A 22153-nucleotide genomic window follows, 5' to 3' on the forward strand; every position below is an offset into this window, starting at 1 on the left:
TGGTGTCATATCTGAGAATCCATTGCTAAACCTAAGGTCATGAAAATTTACCCCTATATTTTCTTTTAAAAGTTTTTGTAGTTTTATCTCTTGAGATCATTGATCCATTTTGAGTTACTTTCGTATATGGTGTGAGTTAAGGGTTTTAACTTCATTCTTTTGTGTGTGGATATAGAGTTGTCCCAGCACCGTTTGCTGCAGAGACTGTTGTTTCCCATTGAATAGTCTTGATACCCTTGTAATTAGATATTTTCGATGATTTTTCATTCATACAGTCACAAAAGTTATTGGAAAAAAGTGTCGTGATCACTCAACATCGTCATTTTGGCATTAATATTTCAGATTTTCTTTTTATATTTTTTGAAGCTTTTATTGAAGTACAGCATACAAAGAGAAAAGTGCAAACTTCATGAGTGTACAGCTCAAGTGTTTACAAAGTTAACACAGTGTAACTCGCATCCCAACCAAGGAACAGGATCCTCCCACCATCACCCCAGCAGCTCCCTCGTACCCCTTTCTGGTTACTGCATCCTTCCTTCCCACAAGGATATAACCACTGTCCCATTTCTACCACTGACTGATTTTGTCTCTTTTTGAACTTTATATAAAGGAAACTGTACAGTAGATACCCTTTTGTGTTTGAGTTCGTTTGCTCAAATTTATATTTAGGGCTTCCCTGGTGGCGCAGTGGTTGAGAGTCCGCCTGCCGATGCAGGGGACACGGGTCTGTGCCCCGGTCCGGGAAGGTCCCACATGCCGCGGAGCGGCTGGGCCCGTGAGCCGTGGCCGCTGGGCCTGCGCGTCCGGAGCCTGCGCTCCGCAACGGGAGAGGCCACGACAGTGAGAGGCCCGCGTACCGCCAAAAAAAAAAAAGAAAAATTGCAGACTACCGTCAACTTTCTAACGGTGGCAGTGAGTCAGGGGTGACCGGGCACACCCACTAAGGATGCACTGATGTGTGTGCACCCGTGTTTAGAGAACAGGCATTTGGATGGCCCGGGATTGGCACTTTCTCTTGGGCTACTTGGGTCAGCTAGACACAGGATTCTATCTCATCTCAGCCCATGGTAGCTGCCCGCCGAGAGCAGCTCACCTGGCCTCTCTGACTCTGTTTCTTCATCCATCGGGTAGAGCTGCTTGGTACTTCCTGCCTCCATGGGCTGTGCTGACAAGTAAACACGATGACCTTGTGGTTCGTACGCTGTAGGCTCTTCGTACTTACCCCTGTCTCCCCCCCGCCATGGCGTGGCCCCCTTCCTGTGGCAGTGGCGGTGAGAGCTTGGTGGTCTCCCCTCCCCAGCTCCCCGCTCTGTCCCCGCCTTTTCCACTCCTATTTCCTTCTTTCCCTGAAAACCCCAGACCAAATTTATCTGTAGACGTGTTTTATTTTCTTCATGGGCATTTAAAACATGCAGCTTAGTGGCTTACATTGAAAAGTTAGAGATCTTAGGGACAAGGTCAGATTTCTGGTTTTTCTTGAGAAACTGGAAGCTCTGGCCACCCTGGGTCCACATTCCCGCGGGGCAGCCTCCTTCAGGGGGGCACTGGCTCCTGCCTGCCGCACTTCCCACTGGTCTGGCCCCTGTCTTGGAATTTGCATCCTCCATGCCTTTGACTGGAAGTGAAGCAAGCCTTGCTCGGGCTGTGAGAAGATTCCAGTTGGTGACAGAACCGTGGCCGTAGGAAGTATAGCGGGTGGTGGAGGTCTTGGCTGTGCACCAGGTAGATCCAGGTTCCTGCCTAGCCGGCCGTTGCCCCAGAGCATCACCTCAGGCAACTTACTGAGCTTCCGCAAGCCTCAGTTTCCTCATCTGTACAGACCAGCGTTCTCCCCGTCAGTACTGCCTGCCACGTGGGGTGGGCTGATTCTCTGTCATGGGGGCTGTCCTGTGTGTTGTAGGATGTTTAGCAGAATCACCGGCCTCCACCCACGAGATGCCAGTAGAAAATATCCACCCCCTCCTCAGTTGTGGCAACCAGAACTGTCCCCAGACGTTGCCATGTACCCCTTGGGGGCAGAGCTGCCCAGTCGGGAACTGCTGTAGATCCCCTCCCGGTTGAGTGTGTGTGAGTCTAACAGGGAGCCTGGAGGTGAGGCGCCCCACCCCGGCACCGTGCTCCTGGCCTCCCCGTGTTCGTGGTTTGCCTGGTGCAGCTCCTTCCAGACCTGGTCTCTGGTTGTGCTGATCCTTGAGCCTGTGCGGTTCTCTCTGCCACAGCTCTGGCGCGTGGCCTGCTTTAGGGCCCAGAAGAGAGGGCAGCTGTGAGCGCGGAGCCCCCGCAGGCCTAGAGGGGCTGGCGCGGGGCTGTCACCGGCCAGCACGGGGCTGTCACCGGCCAGCACGACCTCCCCCAGGGACGCAGGCCCTGCTCGGCCTCACCTGTCTCTGCTCCCCCATCCACCTTTATGTTCATTTGCTTGACCTGTGAGCCAGGATCCTCGGCTGTGTATCTGACCTTCGACCCTTGTCACATTTAGGTGGCCCTGGTGCAGTGGACTGAAAGTGTGGGCTTAACACTGGTGGGCCGTGACCAGTCTTCCATGCAGCTGAGGACCCCTGGTGACCAGATCCTGAACTTCACCATCTTGCAGATCTTCCCTTTCACCTACGAAAGCAAACGCATGGGCATCATCGTGAGGGTGAGTTGTCTTTTATTTGTGATTTAAAACGGTTAAAAAAAAACAAAAACCTGCCTAAGTCTGCTGTGTATGTCCCTGTGGCTGGACATTCTTTCTTACCCCTTTCTTTATTGTATTATTGCCTGTCGTTCAGACGTAGCAAGTGGATATAATTCCCTCAGAAGAAAGAGAATTAGTTCATCAGTTGGACAGATCTCAGATAGCTGCTCAGATTTTGGTTCACCCACTTCCAGAGTGAAAGGGCTAATGAGTGTAGATTGAGCATTTCTTGGTAATAATACATTTCTCATTGTATACTTTTTCGTTTAATTAAATGTTATTTTCTATTGAGGTGACATTCACATGACATAAATTAATCATTTAAACGTGTTAATTCATTGGCATTTAGTACATTCACAGTGTCTCGCATCCACCACTTTCCTCAGATTTTGAAACATTGGCATCACTGCAAAAGGGAACCTTGTATCCGTTAAGCGGTCACTCGCCATACCTTCTTCCCCATAGTCCCTGGAAACCTCCAGTCTCCTTTCTGTCTCTAGGATTTACCTATTCTGGATACTTCATATAAATGGAACCACACAATATGTGACCTTCTGTATCTGGCTCCTTTCACTTAGCATAATGTTTTAGAGATTCATCCGTGTTGTAGAGATTCGTGCTAAGTGGAGAGCTTCATATCCCCTCCCGGTTGAGTGTGTGTGAGTCTAACAGGGAGCCTGGAGGTGAGGCGCCCCACCCCGGCACCGTGCTCCTGGCCTCCCCGTGTTCGTGGTTTGCCTGGTGCAGCTCCTTCCAGACCTGGTCTCTGGTTGTGCTGATCCTTGAGCCTGTGCGGTTCTCTCTGCCACAGCTCTGGCGCGTGGCCTGCTTTAGGGCCCAGAAGAGAGGGCAGCTGTGAGCGCGGAGCCCCCGCAGGCCTAGAGGGGCTGGCGCGGGGCTGTCACCGGCCAGCACGGGGCTGTCACCGGCCAGCACGACCTCCCCCAGGGACGCAGGCCCTGCTCGGCCTCACCTGTCTCTGCTCCCCCATCCACCTTTATGTTCATTTGCTTGACCTGTGAGCCAGGATCCTCGGCTGTGTATCTGACCTTCGACCCTTGTCACATTTAGGTGGCCCTGGTGCAGTGGACTGAAAGTGTGGGCTTAACACTGGTGGGCCGTGACCAGTCTTCCATGCAGCTGAGGACCCCTGGTGACCAGATCCTGAACTTCACCATCTTGCAGATCTTCCCTTTCACCTACGAAAGCAAACGCATGGGCATCATCGTGAGGGTGAGTTGTCTTTTATTTGTGATTTAAAACGGTTAAAAAAAAACAAAAACCTGCCTAAGTCTGCTGTGTATGTCCCTGTGGCTGGACATTCTTTCTTACCCCTTTCTTTATTGTATTATTGCCTGTCGTTCAGACGTAGCAAGTGGATATAATTCCCTCAGAAGAAAGAGAATTAGTTCATCAGTTGGACAGATCTCAGATAGCTGCTCAGATTTTGGTTCACCCACTTCCAGAGTGAAAGGGCTAATGAGTGTAGATTGAGCATTTCTTGGTAATAATACATTTCTCATTGTATACTTTTTCGTTTAATTAAATGTTATTTTCTATTGAGGTGACATTCACATGACATAAATTAATCATTTAAACGTGTTAATTCATTGGCATTTAGTACATTCACAGTGTCTCGCATCCACCACTTTCCTCAGATTTTGAAACATTGGCATCACTGCAAAAGGGAACCTTGTATCCGTTAAGCGGTCACTCGCCATACCTTCTTCCCCATAGTCCCTGGAAACCTCCAGTCTCCTTTCTGTCTCTAGGATTTACCTATTCTGGATACTTCATATAAATGGAACCACACAATATGTGACCTTCTGTATCTGGCTCCTTTCACTTAGCATAATGTTTTAGAGATTCATCCGTGTTGTAGAGATTCGTGCTAAGTGGAGAGCTTCATACATACTTCATTCCTTTTCATGACTGAGTAATATTTCATGTTGATTATCCATTCATCTATCAGTGGACATTTGGGTTGTTTCCACCTTTTGGCTATTGTGAATAGTGTTGCTATGAACATTTGTGTATAAAGATTTGAGTATCTGTTTTCAGTTCTTTTGAGTAGATGCCTAGGAGTGGAATTGCTGGGTCCGTTTCCAGGTTGCTGGATAATTCTATCTTTTAACTTTATGAGGAGTCACCAAACTTTTCTACAAAATGCTGCACCATTTATAGGGTTGGCCAAAAAGTTCGTTCAGGTCTTTCTGTAAGATGTTACAGAAAGAGCTGAACGAACTTCTTGGCCAGCCCAATACATTCTACCAGCGGTGTATGAAGTTTCTGGTTTCTCCATATCCTCATCGGTGCTTGTTATTTCCCCTTTTTTTCATTGTAGCCATCCTAGTTGCTGTGAAGTGGTATTTCATTGTGGTTTTGATTTGCATTTTCCTAATCGCTAATGTTGTTGAGCATCTTTTCATATACTTATTGACCACTTGTATTCTTCCTTGGAGACATGTCTGTTCAAGTCGTTTGCCCACTTTTTAAATGGGTAGTCTTTTATGGTTGTGTTGTAAGAGTTCTTTATATAGTCTGGATACTAGACCCTTATCAGAGATATGATATACAAATATTTTCTTTCATTCTGTAGCTTGTCTTTTTGCTTTCTTGATAAAATTCTTTTGATGCACAGAAGTTACTAATTTTGATGAAGTCCAATTTATTTTTTTCCTCTGTTGCTCTTGACTTTGGTGTCATATCTGAGAATCCATTGCTAAACCTAAGGTCATGAAAATTTACCCCTATATTTTCTTTTAAAAGTTTTTGTAGTTTTATCTCTTGAGATCATTGATCCATTTTGAGTTACTTTCGTATATGGTGTGAGTTAAGGGTTTTAACTTCATTCTTTTGTGTGTGGATATAGAGTTGTCCCAGCACCGTTTGCTGCAGAGACTGTTGTTTCCCATTGAATAGTCTTGATACCCTTGTAATTAGATATTTTCGATGATTTTTCATTCATACAGTCACAAAAGTTATTGGAAAAAAGTGTCGTGATCACTCAACATCGTCATTTTGGCATTAATATTTCAGATTTTCTTTTTATATTTTTTGAAGCTTTTATTGAAGTACAGCATACAAAGAGAAAAGTGCAAACTTCATGAGTGTACAGCTCAAGTGTTTACAAAGTTAACACAGTGTAACTCGCATCCCAACCAAGGAACAGGATCCTCCCACCATCACCCCAGCAGCTCCCTCGTACCCCTTTCTGGTTACTGCATCCTTCCTTCCCACAAGGATATAACCACTGTCCCATTTCTACCACTGACTGATTTTGTCTCTTTTTGAACTTTATATAAAGGAAACTGTACAGTAGATACCCTTTTGTGTTTGAGTTCGTTTGCTCAAATTTATATTTAGGGCTTCCCTGGTGGCGCAGTGGTTGAGAGTCCGCCTGCCGATGCAGGGGACACGGGTCTGTGCCCCGGTCCGGGAAGGTCCCACATGCCGCGGAGCGGCTGGGCCCGTGAGCCGTGGCCGCTGGGCCTGCGCGTCCGGAGCCTGCGCTCCGCAACGGGAGAGGCCACGACAGTGAGAGGCCCGCGTACCGCCAAAAAAAAAAAAGAAAAATTGCAGACTACTTTGGTCCCAGTCCTATTTTGGTATTGAGATGGTTCCCTGGTGTTCTTAAAGGTTCTTCACATTGTTTGGCTTGGCTGGAGAAAATGCTGCCCCAGATCATGAGAATCTTTGGAATAAGATTCTCTCATTTTTTAAACAAATGAGGATCCCCTCCGCCCTAGCTGCACAAGTGTTTCATGCCTTAGGGGTCAGAGTTGTAGATTCTATTGTAGTAAATTAGTAATAATAGAATTAGTAATAGGAGTAATTAGTAATAGTACTAGCAGCACTAGTAATAGGAACAGAGTTAGGAACAATAGTAATAACAGAGGTAACATTTAGATGGTGCTTATTGGGCGCTAGTCACTGTTGTAAATGATTTGCATCAGACAACTCATGTAATTCTCATGATACCATTGCAGTTGGCATTTAACAGAGGAGAAAATTGAGGTATAGAGAGAAGAAGAAACCTCCCCAAGTTCATATAGTTAGAAAAGGTGGAGCTGGGCTTCTACCTCAGGCTGTCTGGCTCCCAGGTCATGCTCTTTTATCGCCAGGCCCTGGGAGTTTGGGTGTGATGAGAGGGATGTGGAAAAGCTCACAGAGCACCCACAGTTATGTTGAGGTAGTGTGTTAATTACGTATGGCGTTGTAATTACGTATGGCGTTGTGACAGATTATCCCGCGTGTGATGGCTTAAAACAACAGGCAGTGTTATCTGACGATTTCTGGGGGCCAGGGAGTCCGGGTGCAGCCTCGCCGGGCCCTCTGCCTCGGGATCTCTCATAGGCTGCAGTCATCCAAGGTTCAGCCGGGGCAGGATTCACTGCCAGGTAAAATCAGTGTTGTCAGTAAGAGTCAGGTCCTTGCAGTTGTTGGGCTGAGGACCTTAGTTCTATACCAGCTGATGGCCAGAGGCCACCCTCATCCACTGCCCCACAGGCCTCTCCACAGACCAGCTCCCACATCAGCTGGCTTCATCCAAGTGAGTCTGTGAGAGTGTGAACAAGGCAGGAGGCATGTCATCTCAGAACCGACCTCCCTTCACTTTTGCCTTATTCTGTTATTAGAAGCAGGTCCCTGGATCCAGCCCACCACTTGGTGGGCCTGGATCACCCAGGGTGTGAACACACCAGGAGGTGGGGAAAGTGGGAATCACTGAAGAGGCTGTTTCTCCAGGTAAAAGTTAGAAACAGCTCCATGAGCTGCAGTACTGATGGTCCAGTGACACACAGTACGAATGTGCCTTGAAAACGACACATTTTAAGGGATTTTTATGTCCCTGATGCCAGTACTCTTCAGACTCTACCAGGCGTATATGCTTGGCAGTCTTTGAGTGGGATGGGGGCTTTTCCTCCCGTGCAGCTGCTGCTTTTCCCACTGGTCTGCACCTAGCCTGCCCCGTGGCTTTTAAACCATATCTTGAGTGCGTGTCTGATGTCAAGAACATCCATGGCCTGGAAGCAGCCACATGAATCCTGTGGGTGGGTGTTTCCTGGGGAATTAGTCATTATCTACTATGGAATTACTTTTATTTTGTTCCAGCCTTTATTTTTCCAAGTTCTAGGGCCATGGACTATGCTGCAGTCATTTGAGGGTTGAATCATCATCAAATAGTCCCGATATCAGCCGTTCTAGAATAAGTGGGCTGGGTGCGTCACCCTTCCTTTAGTTGCAAAGGGCTGTCATTCCCAGACATGCGTCATCGTTTATGAGATGTGACTCCTGTATCTTCCCACAGCAAGAATGGGACCTGTGTCTGGGAGTATGGGATACTGTGGGGTGGGCAAATCTATCATTACTTTACAATAGCACTCCACCCTTCCCAGATTATATTTTTAAAAAATCAGCATTCGGAACAGATAAGCACGTATAGAAGGGGAGATCAGAACCATTCACCTGCACTTTCATCACCCAAAGACAGCCACTCTCGCCTTTTCAGGGAATTGCCCTGCAGCTTTTTCTCTAAGCATGAATGAGTGTAAATGGCCACACACAATTTTATAAAATTGGCTTCAGACTCCACCTAAAGCTTTCTAAAACTCCCGCCCCCTCCATTGAACAATAGGTATAGTGAAAATGTTCTCATATCATTAAAGCATGATTTTTATGATTTTAATGTGTGCATGGTGTTTTGCTGAAAAAATGTAGCATTATTTAATCAAATATTCCTTCCTTGGATACTTAGGTTGTTTTCCATCTCTCACTACTAACAATGAATGTGCGCACATCCATCTTCGTTAGGCTGTCTTTAATGTGATGCCTATTATTTTGCCAATATTTTTGTTTTCTGACCTGTCTCCCTCTCTAGCTTTGGTTTTGCAGGGTGCACATCCGTGCCCAGGGCTGTGGAGCTAGCTCTCCACTTAGCACGAATCTCAGTGTTCTCCTTTCACGAAGGGATTCTCATCCTGGGGCCGTCTTGCCCCCAGGGGACATGGGGACGCATCTGGGGACATTTTTGCTTGTTACAGCTCAGAGGGTGGTGCCACTGGCATCTAGTGTGTAGAGGTCAGGACAGCCTCATACCAAAGAATGTTCCAGCCCCAAATGTTCATCGTGCCAGGGCTGAGAAACTCTCTTCTAATGTGTCCATCTTTTCTGTCTATTGTTTGAAAGTAACTGCCCAGTTACCTGATGGGAGGATGTTTTCCCCCAGTTATAAAATGGTTCTCAACCTGGTTTAATGACTGTTGGCAGTTATAGTTTTGTTCTCACCTGGCTCCTCAACCCTCTTAAACACGTGTGAGCTCGTGGATGGTCTGTGCAGCATCTTCTTACCCTCACCAAGCAAGGTCTGGTCTTTGTGCGAATCTCTCTTCTGAGAAGGTCAGTGAGGTTAGAGAAGCCAGTTTCATTGGGGCTTGTGTGTTTGTCTCTGTGCCGCCAGTTTTGTTTTTGTTGTGTTACAAGATGTTCCACTGCTCTCCCCTCACCCTTCCCCCTTGGCGTGCTGAAGTCAGATCTTTGGTATAGATCATACCCTTGTCACTGTCTGAATAAAAGAGGCCTTTGAACAGGTGCCAGAGTCAGACCACAGTGGAAAAAGATGAGGCCCCAAAACAATGCAACACAACCGGCAGATCTCTGTAAATTTATAGCGTAATCTTGCCATAATATGGGAACGAAGTAACCTTGAGATGAACTTGGTGGGAGGAAATGACTAACGGGAGGAGACAGTCGGTTCGGTATTTATGTTGGACAAGATGTCCGAGTTCTCTTGAGCCCCTTCTGGAGTAGAGGAAGCTGGGGAGGGGGACGTGATTTCCCATAGCAGCATCTGGGTGAAGGCGAAGGGAAAAAGAAACCTCGGATGCCTTCGTGTTCAGACCCCACGGCTGTCTTTGGCCCGAGTCACAAGCAAGCATAGATGCAATCCGTCAAAGAAGCAGCCCGCAGTTCTCATGCTTTTAAAGTGCAGGTGCCTGTTCGTGGCCTGTGGGTGCTTTTATGAGTAAGCATGTTGTTCTGAAAGATTGTCCGTGATCAGAGGCATTCACAAGTTACTTTAGTAGATGAAACTATACCCCCGATTTGGCCTTGGGTATTTATTTCCCTATTCGATGAAGAGCTTACAGGCGTGCATTCTGGGCTTCCTGGGGTAGTGGAGTTTAGGCACAAGTTGGTGATGGCCGTGCTCAGTTAGCCGTGCCCATCTCCATTGCCTCCAGCCTCCCTGTGATGCAGGTCTAGCCTCGGCACCACTGACGTTTGGGGCCGGATGATTCTCTGTCGCGGGGACCCTGCCCTGTGCGTTGTAGGACGGGCAGCAGCATCCCTGGTCTCCACCCACTAGATGCCGGTAGCACCTCCCAGTTGAGACAATCAAATGTGTGTCCAGACATTGTCGGAAGTCCCCTGGGGGCAAAGCCACCCCCATTCAGACCCCCGGCTTAAACCTTGTTTTCTACAAGCAGTGCGACTGAGGGTCTTGAGGAGTGACTGTCACCCCAACGGGAATAATAACACTGGGTGAGCATTTTCTGTGGATGTTGGTCCTTTGCTACCTGCTCTGCGTAGATGATCTCGTTTAAGCCCCAGCAAGCTATACGGTAAGAGTTGTTAGGATCCCAGTTTTACAGAGGAGGGAAACTGAGGTCTAGAGAAAAGAAGTAGCTTGTCCAGGTGCACACAGCTGGCAGCTGGTGCCGGGTCTAAGCATCCGATGTCTGTGCTGTGATGTCACCCTCTCCCCAGAAAATCTGGTCAGTGTGAACTGAAAATCTGGGTACTTTGCTCTCTAGCTAAGGCCTCAGGTAGATGTAAGGGTCCCACGTTGTCCGGAGCAGTAGCTGTCAACTGAGGCAATGTGTCCCCCAGGGGACGTTTGTTAATGTCTGGAGACATTTTGGTTGTCACCATGGGGGATTGCTGCTGGCATCTAGTGGGCTAGGGATGCCGCAGGAGATGGTGCAGTGCAGAGTCCAGCCCCCTCACGGCAAAGAATTCTCCAGCCCCAAATATTAACAGTGCCAAGGCTGAGAAACCCTGATCTCGAGAATTATCTTACTTCCCAACTCTTCCCGGTAGGCCATGTTTTGGCAATACTAGCAGCCCCACATATAAATTTAAAATTATCTTACAGTGTGAGGGCCAGTCCGTTCCCGTTAGAATAGTCATAACTGTAAAAACAGAGTTCTTCAGTCCTTTTGATCTTGCTTTCATCCTTTACTGATTTTTACTGATTTTCCAAATGCTTTGAGTTTTCTTGTTTTCTGTGCCCTTTGCCCCAAAGTGAAGCTCCCCTCTCACTTTTCATCTTCGGCCAAGTGAGAAAACACTGGCGTCCACTGAGTACACTTTGTGCAGCATCTCTCGTGGGAAGCGGCCACTGGAGCGGAACGCAAGCGTTCCTCTTGGGTGTTCATTCCTCCCGGCCCCCCCTCTAGGACGAGTCGACTGGGGAGATTACGTTTTACATGAAGGGAGCGGATGTCGTCATGGCTGGCATCGTGCAGTACAACGACTGGCTGGAGGAAGAGGTGAGCGTGGCGTGGGGCGTGGACACAGGGCCTCCGATGCGTGTCCCAGAGTCTGTCCCTTGCATGGAAGAGTGAGGTGGGTCCCTGCGTGCGTTTTCTGGGGCTGTGTAACAAATCACCCCCAAACTCAGCAGCTTAGGAGGACGCGTGTTACTTCTTACAGTTTCTGCGAATCAGCGATCCAGGCACAGCTTAGCTGGGTCCTCAGCTCAGGGTCTCTTAGGCTTTGGTCAAGGGGTCACCCGAGGCTGGGGTCTCGTCTGACGGCTCAGCTGGGGCAGGACCCACTTCCCAGCCCACTTCGTGGTCACGGGCAGGATTCAGCTCCTCACTGCCTCCAGGCCGGAGGCAGCCACGTTCCTTGCCACGTGGGTCTCTCCATAAAGCAGCGTACAGGTGATCCTGGCTTCATCCGAGAGCGCAAGCGTGGGAACAGAGATGGAACAGAGAGAAGTGACCTTCTTGGAAACGACCTCCCCTCACTTTGCCACATTCTGTCTGTTAGGAACAAGGCACTGGGTCCAGGGCACACTCAGGGCAGGTGAACATACAAGGGTGTGGGTACCAGCAGGCGGGCATCGTGGGGCCCCGTCACAGGCTGCCTTGTCCCAGTTTGTGGCGTGGGAATTGGCCGCAGCAGGGAGGGAAGGAACTCTCCAGTCTATCAGGCCATTTCCGTTTCATCTCCCATCTCCAGGTGCAGAATTCACATTTTATGTTCGGTAGTATCATATTTCCAATTAGTGAGTAACAAACCCAAATGCCGACAGGGGCCAGGCAGGTAACTCAGGTGAATGAAACGGGCCTGGAGGTGTTTCCTGACAGCCTCACACTTTGTGCGTTGAACGTGTTGGAATATTCTTCACTTGACAGCTGTGTTTCGTGGGACCGTGTGGAAACAGCCGCCTTTCAGTATCACTGGCTGTGGTTATTTGGGAAAGTGCTCTTGTCAAAGGTTCAGTTTTTCCAACGAGCCAGAAATCCCGATTAGTCTCTGAGATCTTACTGCATTGACTTAAATTTTGAGACCCCTTTGGAAGGTTTGCTGAGAGAGACTGCTTTAGGAGAAAGCAGCGTTCTGATTTGCCATTGCACTGTCCCCTTGGGAGGGACATCCACTTCAGCCTCCGGCCCTCCCCAGAGAGAGTGAGGGATACAGAGCCCTTAGTGCGGCTCTCTGCTGACCGGGGTTTGCTTTTCAGTGTGGAAACATGGCCCGGGAAGGGCTGCGGGTGCTTGTGGTGGCGAAGAAATCTCTAGCAGAGGAGCAGTATCAAGACTTTGAGGTAAGTGGTTCTGTGACTTTTCTTTTACTTTTTAGCCCCACTCACCTCCCCATCTTCCCCTCCCTCATTCTGCTCTGGCCAGACTGATGTCATTTCTGAGCACACCAGGTTCTTCTTTCTGCCTAGTACTCTCCTCCCTCACAGAGCTCCAACGCCCCCCTCCCTCACTTCCTTTGGGTCTCAGCTCAAATGCCGCCTCCTCTGAGAAGTCTTCCTGGATCCCCCATCTAAAGCAGCCCCACCTCATCACTCCCCATCGTCACCCTGTTGAACTTTCTTCATTGCATTTATCACCAGCTGTAATGACTTTGTTTATGTATGTATTTTCACATTCTTTTTGATAGCTTCTTTCTGGAATAAAATCTTTTTGAGAGCAGAGACTTCATCAGTTTGGTTTGCCCTTGTACCCCAACACTTAGGATAGTCATTGTAAACCTTCTGAAAAATTTGAAATGAAACCTTCAAATTTGAAGTTGTAAACCTCCTTGGAGCCCTAATTTTTTTAAGCTGTAAAAAATGTTGGATTTGAACTCGATCATTGACTTGCACTGCCAAGGCTTACAGTATAAATATGTCTTGTTAATTGTCATCTCGTCCCGTGAATTGTGTGTTCCTTGAGGGCAGGGTCCTTGTTGTACCCCCAGTCCTGGCACAAAGCTGAATGAATGTATTTACACATGACTGAAGGGGAGAGAGACCAGGTTGGGGGAAAGGCTTCTGTGGCCCTTGCCCTAGAGAAACCGTGCTTGGGTCTGTCTCTTTTATGTGCTTGAGTTCTTTGTAAAGTTTTATTTAACGAGAGTTCTAGCCCTGGTAAAATTCTACCTTTCTCTCAATTTTAAAGGCATACGCTTTGTGACAGCTGTATCTTTGTTAACACCGTAAAGAGGGGATAAACAGAAGGGTTGGGTCGATGGTCTTTGGAAGTAAGACTTTGTCTTTAGACAACCTGGTGGTCAAGAGTTCTCGGTTACAGAGCATACGCTGTGCGGGGAGAACCTCCTGTCTTTTGAGATCTTGAGTTGTACTAATCCTTGTAAAAACCCAGTGAGGTTGGGGCTGTTATTGCCTCTTCGGGGAGGAAAACAGTTGAGGCTCAGAGAAGTTAAGTGACCCGCTAGAAGTTGCACAGCAGGTGAGTGTAGCGCAAAGGGTGGAGCTCCGGTCTGTCCGGCTCCAGCGTCTGGACTGATGAGCCGGGAAGGAGGCTGGAGGTCTCAGTTTCACCCTTTGAGGTTCACCCAGGTGCTGGGGTCCCTGCCCTGTGCGGGGTGATGAGACGCTCTCACTGCCAGTTGGTCCGCCTTGCGCCTCCCCGTCCCGAGCGGTGACAGCGTCCCCTGGTGTGTCCCAGGCCCGCTATGTCCAGGCCAAGCTGAGTGTGCACGACCGTTCCCTCAAAGTGGCCACGGTGATCGAGAGCCTGGAGATGGAGCTGGAGCTGCTGTGCCTGACGGGGGTGGAGGACCAGCTCCAGGCGGACGTGAGGCCCACCCTGGAGACCCTGAGGAACGCCGGCATCAAGGTAGGGGGGGCCTGCCTGGACCCGCTGCTGAAACAGGTTGCTGCGCGGCAGTGAATTCCAGACTTAGACCGGTGACCCCGTCAGCGGAGGGTGAAAATTTAGAGCTGGGGGGAGGCGGGGCTGAGGATGGAAGTAGTGACGCAGCCGGACTCGGACAGTGACCTGTAGCCCTCCCATCCTTGACAGCCGTGGAAGACGTCTTGTGTGTCCGCTTTTGCTGCCGGCTTCCCCTCTGCAGGCCGGGCTCCGTGGAGACAGGACCGAGAGCACCTCCTTAGCTCTCAGGACCCGCTGTGTCCCGCGCATTTGCGGCGTTTGTTATATTCTTGTTGAGTGTCCGGCCAGCCAGCCATATCTGTCTTTTGGTCTGGGTAACTGAATGACCACCCAACAGAGTGACCATCTGCCCCAACAAACTGCCATATTTACATTTCTGTTTGGGGCCACAAAATGCATACCTGGTCGTTTAATCCAGAGACGCCAGTAGAGGGCGTGTGGGGAGCGGGCTCCATCTCAGCGGACCCAAGCAAGCGATTAGCAAACTCATCGGCTAGAAGCTCCCGCAAATATGTAGGTTAAGCTGCCTGCCTCTGCCCAGAGCAGCTCTGGGCTGAGTCCTTGGTCCCGCATCTGGCAGGAGTGCCCGTGAGCGGGGCAATGTCAGCAGGACGGATGAGGCCTGGGCCTCTGTTTCCCACCTCGTAAAGTTACTGTGAAGGAACGATGCACAGCACTTAACAGGTGCCCGGACGGTAAACACTCGGGGAACCTTTGTGGTTATTTTCTTTGCTGCGCTTCCCCTGCTGCCAAGATATCCTTCGTCCGATGACTCTGAGGCCCCCACCCCACTTCCCCACTGGGAGCAGAGAGGACAGAGGGTTAATGGGTGAATCAGCAGGGTAGGAAGCACATCCGTTTAGACTCTGAAGGCCTGGGTTCTGGGCCTGGTCGGGACAGGAACTAGCTCTGTGGCTTTGGGCAAGTCACCTACCCTCTCTGAGCCCGCAACAGTGAGATGCACAGTGCTCAGTTACGAGGCGAGGAGGAACCTGGCACGTGTACTGTCGGCGTTTTAGTTAGGGTTCAGCCCCCTGAGATTGCTCGGGGTCATCCGGCCGCGTAGAAAGACCCTATGCAACGTGACAGATCAGTGTTTCCTGTGGGACGTGGAAGTGACCCCTCATCCATACAGCCTTCCCCTTCTTTGAGATTATTTATTGCTTTAAGAAAAATTTCCAGAACGGGGATTAGGAGGGCAGAGGCTGAGCTTCACGATGTCTACTGCAGCATGTGGCCCGTTTTTCAGAAGTGCCACACCAGCTTTTGCTGCCACCAGCAGCGGACCCCCAAGGTCTTGAACTGGGGCCTTTCCTGTGGTTCATTGGGGACATTGTAGGCCTCGAGGAGTTAAATGGAACGTATCAAGTTCAGCTCGAAGTGTTTGGAAACTCGGCTGACACAGGCGACAGGCTAGCCTCAAACGCTAACCAAGGGAACCCCTTCCATGCGGTAATTTCAGGTTTGGATGCTGACGGGGGACAAGCTGGAGACAGCTACATGCACAGCAAAGAATGCACATCTGGTGACCAGAAACCAAGACATCCACGTTTTTCGGCTGGTAAAGCGTTCTCTGCTCTGGGGCCCTGTGGGGTGATGCTGCCGTTTGCCCTGTAACCTCATAGCCTCGCGTGGACCCCTGGGTGGGGGGTGGCGGAAGCTCACGTCGTTGGTTTGGGTGGGATCACTGAATGACCCAGGCGAGGCTCAACGATTCCTGCCGGGGGTGGTGCAGAAGCACCTGGTTACCGCCCCGTGTTAACCTGTGTTCTTAACCCGGTGCTGGCTGTGGTCCCTCTGAGGAGCTGACGGGAGTTAGGCATGATCAGCGTGAAGGATGCAGATGAGCTCATACATGTGAAATTGTACGTACAAGTCTGGGATTTCCCTGAACCCTTCAAAGCCAAGTCCTTGGGTAGGAAATCAGTTCCAGATCGCAGATACTGGCCTGTCTGCCCTCCTGAAGGAAACCCTTGAGGAACCTTTAGAAGGGGGCGTGTTGGGTGGCCAATGAGAATTCCCTGCCCTGGTGGCCAGTGCTTGGCCCAAACAGTAGAGGCACAAGGAGCTGCTCCAGGGCTCAAAGCCAAGGACTGTGATTGGCCTTATTGAGTTGGGAATTGGGAGGGGCACTCGGTCCCCTCCGGGGCCAGATGTGGTGGTCCTACTTACCTGTCATCAGGGCTACCAAGCCAAACAACTGGAGGTACTCTAGATGTTTTGGGGGTCTCCCCCCATACCCCTGCCTTTGGTCTATAGCCCGTTGAAGCTTTATGAAATCCAGCAGTTTCGGAACTAGCACAACCAGCATCGTGTAGAGACAGATACAGTGGATCCTCATCATTCATGGATTCTGTATTTGCAAATTCACCCACTCACTAAAACTTGTTTGTAACCCGAAAATCAGTACTTGAGGTACTTTCAGAGCCCTATATGGATGCACGCACAGCAGTGGAAAGTTTGAGTCATCTGACGAGTGAGTTCCTCGCTGAGGTGGAGAGGGGCGACGCTCTGCCTTCTTTTTTAAAAGATTTATTGATTTATTTTTGGCTGCGTTGCTGCGTGCGGTCTTTCTCTAGTTGCGGCGAGCGGGGGCTACTCTTCGTTGCGGTGCACGGGCTTCTCATTGCGGTGGCTTCTCTTGTTGTAGAGCACGGGCTCTAGGTGCGTGGGCTTCAGCAGTTGTGGCACGCGGGCTCAGTAGTTGTGGCTCGTGGGCTCTAGAGCGCAGGCTCAGTAGTTGTGGCACATGGGCTTAGTTGCTCCACGGCATGTGGGATCTTCCCAGACCAGGGCTTGAACCCGTGTCCCATGCATTGGCAGGAGGATTCTTAGCCACTGCGCCACCAGGGAAGCCCGCTCTGCCTTTTTGTCTCAGCTCTCAGGCGGACGCAAGGGTCCTTTTCAGTCTACTCAGTGTCACGTTTTTTGCATTTTTGTGGGTTTCTTAACTCTGTGTTACCCTCACAGTTAATAAAGACATGTTATGCCAAGAGAAAACTATATGAAAATATTCTTTTATAAAAATAAGACACTAGCTTTTTTTTTTTTTTTTTTTGTGGTATGCGGGCCTCCCTCTGCTGTGGCCTCTCCCGTTGCGGAGCGCAGGCTCCGGACGCGCAGGCCCAGCGGCCATGGCTCACGGGCCCAGCCGCTCCGCGGCATGTGGGATCCTCCCAGACCGGGGCACGAACCCGGTTCCCCTGCATCGGCAGGCGGACGCGCAACCACTGCGCCACCAGGGAAGCCCCTGTGGGTTTTATTGTTAGTAATTTCACTGTTTAACATGTCCCCCAGCACAGAGCTGGGTACTGACCATATCCCTGAGTGCAGGAAGGCTGTGATGAGCCTCCCGGAGATAAGCTTCCTCCAGGCATGAGTTATGGTCCTGTTGGCCATGAGTCTAGTGTTAATGAATCAATAATAAATATACTTTTAAAATTAATTTTTATTTTTGGCTGTGTTGGGTCTTCGTTTCTGTGCAAGGGCTTTCTCCGGTTGTGGCAAGCGGGGGCCTCTCGCTATCGCGGCCTCTCTTTTTGCAGAGCACAGGCTCCAGACGCGCAGGCTCAGTAGTTGTGGCTCACGGGCCTAGTTGCTCGCGGCACGTGGGATCTTCCTAGAGCAGGGCTGGAACCCGTGTCCCCTGCATTAGCAGGCAGACTCTCAACCACTGCGCCACCAGGGAAGCCCCTAAATATATTTCTTTAATTAAAAATTTTTTTACTGAAGTGTAGTTGATGTACAATATTATATGTTTCTACAATATTATATGTTTCAGGTGTGCAACACACTGATTCACAGTTTTTAAGAGTTATATTCCATTTATAATTGTAAAGTATTGTCTATATTCTCTGTGCCGTACAATATATCTGTGGCTTATTTAATTTTTTAATGTGTTAATAGATCTTTATTGGAGTATAATTGCTTCACAATACTGTGTTAGTTTCTGTTGTACAACAAAGTGAATCAGCTGTATTCATACATATATCCCCATATCCCCTCCCTCTAGAGCCTCCCTCCCACCCTCCCTATTCCACCCCTCTAGGTGGTCACAAAGCACCGAGCTGATCTCCCTGTGCTATGCGGCTGCTTCCCCACTAGCTGTCTGTTTTACATTTGGTAGTGTATATATGTCCATGCCACTCTCTCACTTCGCCCCAGCTTCCCCCTCCACCCCCGTGTCCTCAAGTCCATTCTCTCTGTCTACGTCTTTATTCCTGCCCTGCCATTAGGTTTATCAGTACCATTTTTTTTTTTTTTTTTAGATTCCATATATATGTGTTAGCATATGGTATTTGTTTTTCTTTTTCTGACTTCACTCTGTATGACAGACTCTAGGTCCATCCACCTCACTACAAATAATTTCGGTTTTTTTTTATGGCTGAATAATATTCCATTGCATATATGTGCCACATCTTTACGCATTCATCTGTCAATGGACATTTAGGTTGGTTCCATGTCCTGGCTATTGTAAATAATGCTGCAGTGAACATTGTGGTACGTGTCTTTTTTTTGAATTATGGTTTTCTCAGGGTATATGCCCAGTAGTGGGATTGCTGGGTCATATGGTAGTTCTGTTTTTAGTTTCTTAAGGAACTTCCATACTGTTCTCCATAGTGGTTATATCAATTTACATTCCCAACAGCAGTGCAGGAGGGTTCCCTTTTCACCACACTGTTTCCAGCATTTATTGATTCTACATTTTTTGATAATGGCCGCTCTGACCGGTGTGAGGTGATACCTCGTAATTTTGATTTGCATTTCTCTAATAATTAGTGATGTTGAGCATCTTTTTATGTGCCTCTTGACCATCTGTATGTCTTATTAGGTGGAATGTCTATTTAGGTGTTCTGCCCATTTTTTAATTGGATTGTTTGTTTTTTTCATATTGAGCTCCATGAGCTGTTTGTATATTTTAGAGATTAATCCTTTGTCCATTTGTTTCATTTGCAAATATTTTCTCCCATTCTGAGGGTTGTCTTTTCTTCTTGTTTATGATTTCTTTTGCTGTGCAGAAGCTTTGAATTTTAATTAGGTCCAATTTGTTTAATTTTGTTTTTATTTTCATTACTCTAGGAGGTGGGTCAAGAAAGATCTTGCTGTGATTTATGTCAAAGAGTGTTCTTCCTGTGTTTTCCTCTGAGAGTTTTATAGTGTCCGGTTTTACATTTAGGTCTTTAATCCATTTTGAGTTTATTTTTGTGTATGGTGTTAGGGAGTGTTCTAATTTCATTCTTTTACATGTAGCTGTCCAGTTTTCCCAGCACCGCTTATTGAAGAACCACCATTGTATGTTCTTGCCTCCTTTGTCATAAATTAGGTGACCATATGTGCGTGGGTTTATCTGTGGGCTTTCTATCCTGTACCATTGAGCTATGTTTCTGTTTTTGTGCCAGTACCATACTGTCCTGATTACTGTAGCTTTGTAGTATAGTTTGAAGTCAGAGAGCCTGATTCCTCCAGCTCTGTTTTTCTTTCTCAAGATTGCTTTGGCTATTCAGGGTCTTTTGTGTTTCCATACGAATTGTAAATTTTTTTTGTTCTAATTCTGTGAAGAATGCCGTTGGTAGTTTGATAGGGATTGCATTGACTCTGTAGATTGCTTTGGGTAGTACAGTCATTTTCACAATATTGATTCTTCCAATCCAAGAATATGGTATATTTCTCCGTCTGTTTGTGTCATCTTTGATTTCTTTCATCAGTGTCTTATAGTTTTCTGACAAGTCATTTGCCTCCTTAGGTCGGTTTATCCTAGGTATTTTTTTCTTTTTGTCGTGATGGTAAATGGGATTGTTTCCTTAATTTCTCTTTCTGATTTTTCGTTGTTAGTGTATAGAATTGCTAGAGATTTCTGTGCATTAATTTTGTATCCTGCAACCTTACCAAATTCATTGATTAGTTCTAGTAGTTTTCTAGGATTTTCTATGTATAGTTATCATGTCATCTGTAAATGACAGTTTTACTTCTTCTTTTCCAATTTGTATGCCTTTTATTTCTTTTTCTTCTCTGATTGCTATGGCTAGGACTTTCAAAACTATGTTGAATAAGAGTGGCTAGAGTGGACATCCTTGTCTTGTTCCTGATCTTAGAGGAAATGCGTTCAGGTTTTCACCATTGATTATGATGCTTTCTGTGGGTTTGTCATATATGGCCTTTATTATGTTGAGGTAGTTTCCCTCTATGCTCATTTTCTGGAGAGTTTTTTTATTATAAATGGGTGTTAAATTTTGTCAGAAGCTTTTTTTGCATCTGTTGAGATGATCGTGTGTTTTTTATTCTTCAATTTATTAGTATAGTGTATCACATTGATTGATTTGCATATATTGAAGAATCCTCGCATCCCTGCGATAAATCCTACTTGATTGTGGTGTATGATCCTTTTTTTTTTTTTTTTTTTGAAGATGTTGGGGGTAGGAGTTTATTTATTTATTTTTGCTGTGTTGGGTCTTCGTTTCTCTGCGAGGGCTTTCTCTAGTTGTGGCAAGCGGGGGCCACTCTTCATCACGGTGCGCGGGCCTCTCACTGTCGCGGCCTCTCTTGTTGCCGAGCACAGGCTCCAGCTGTGCAGGCTCAGTAGTTGTGGCTCACGGGCCTAGTTGCTCCGTGGCATGTGGGATCCTCCCAGACCAGGGCTCAAACCCGTGTCCCCTGCATTAGCAGGCAGATTCTCAACGATTGCGCCACCAGGGAAGCCCCCGTGGTGTATGATCCTTTTAATGTGTTGTTGGACTCTGTTTGCTAGTATTTTGTTCAGGATTTTTGCATCTATGTTCATCAGTGATAAATGGTCTATAATTTTCTTTTTTTGTGATATCTTTTTCTGGTTTTGGTATCAGGGTGGTGGCTTTGTAGAATGAATTTGGGAGTGTTCCTCCCTCTGCGGTTTTTTGGAAGAGTTTGAGAAGGATCTGTGTTAGCTCGTCTCTAAATGTTTGATAGAATTCCCCTGTCAAGCCATCTGATCCTGGACTTTTGTTTATTGGAAGATTTTTAATTACAGTTTCAATTTCATTACTTGTGATAGGTCTGTTTTTATATTTTCTAATTCTTCCTGATTCAGTCTTGGAAAATTGTACCTTTCCAAGGATTTGTCCATTTCTTCGTGGTTGTTCATTTTATTGGTATATAGCTGTTTGTAGTAGTCTCTCATAATCCTTTGTATTTCTCTAGTGTCAGTTGTGATTTCTCCTTTTCCATTTCTAATTTTATTGATTTGCATCCTCTCCCTTTTTTTCCTGACGAGTCTGGCTAAGGGTTTATCAATGTTGTTTATGTTCTTAAAGAACCAGCTTTTCGTTTTATTGATCTTTGCTATTGTTTTCTTTGTTTCTATTTCATCTATTTCTGCTCTGATCTTTATGATTTCTTTCCATCTACTGACTTTGGGTTTTCTTTGTTCTTCTTTCTCTAGTTGCTTTAGGTGTAGGGTTAGATGGTTTATTTGAGATTTTTCTTGTTTCTTGAGGTGAGATTGAATTGCTGTAAACTTCCCTCTTAGAACTGCTTTTGCTACATCCCATAGGTTTTGGGTCATCGTGTTTTTGTTGTCATCTGTTTCTATGTATTTTTTAAGTTCTTCTTTGATTTCTTCAGTGATCTTTTGGTTATTTATTAGTGCACTGTTTAGCCTCCATGTATTTGTGTTTTTTTACAGTTTTTTCCCCCTGTAATTGATTTCCAATCTCATCACGTTGTGGTCAGAAAAGATGCTCGATACGATTTCAGTTTTCTTAAATTTTCTGAGGCTTGATTTGTGACCCAAGATGTGATCTCTCCTGGAGAATGTTCTGTGTGCACTTGAGAAGAAAGTGTATTCTGCCACTTTCGTGTGGAATGTTCTATAAATGTCAATTAAATGTATCTGACCTATTGTGTCATTTAAAGCTTGTGTTTCCTTATTTTCTGTTTGGGTGATCTGTCCATTGGTGTAAGTGGGGTGTTAAAGTCCCCTACTATTATTGTGTTACTGTCGATTTCCACTTTCATGGTTGTTAGCATTTGCCTTATGTATTGAGGTGTTCCTGTTTTGGGTGCATAAACATTTATAATTGTT

The 22153-nt window shown here is 47.3% G+C and overlaps 1 protein-coding gene across 1 annotated transcript in view; it reads left to right on the top strand.

The window, feature by feature from the left end:
• ATP9A (ATPase phospholipid transporting 9A (putative)) overlaps nucleotides 1–22153 on the top strand; it is a 140906-nt gene that overhangs the window by 95038 nt on the left and 23715 nt on the right. The window contains exons 16-19 of the mRNA XM_024128332.3: nucleotides 11137–11229; nucleotides 12432–12515; nucleotides 13870–14040; nucleotides 15560–15658. Of these exons, the coding sequence (XP_023984100.1) occupies nucleotides 11137–11229; nucleotides 12432–12515; nucleotides 13870–14040; nucleotides 15560–15658 (447 nt within the window). The remainder of the gene's footprint in view (nucleotides 1–11136; nucleotides 11230–12431; nucleotides 12516–13869; nucleotides 14041–15559; nucleotides 15659–22153) is intronic.

The sequence above is a fragment of the Physeter macrocephalus genome, chromosome 14, assembly GCF_002837175.3.
Source record: "Physeter macrocephalus isolate SW-GA chromosome 14, ASM283717v5, whole genome shotgun sequence".
NCBI lineage: Eukaryota > Metazoa > Chordata > Mammalia > Artiodactyla > Physeteridae > Physeter > Physeter macrocephalus.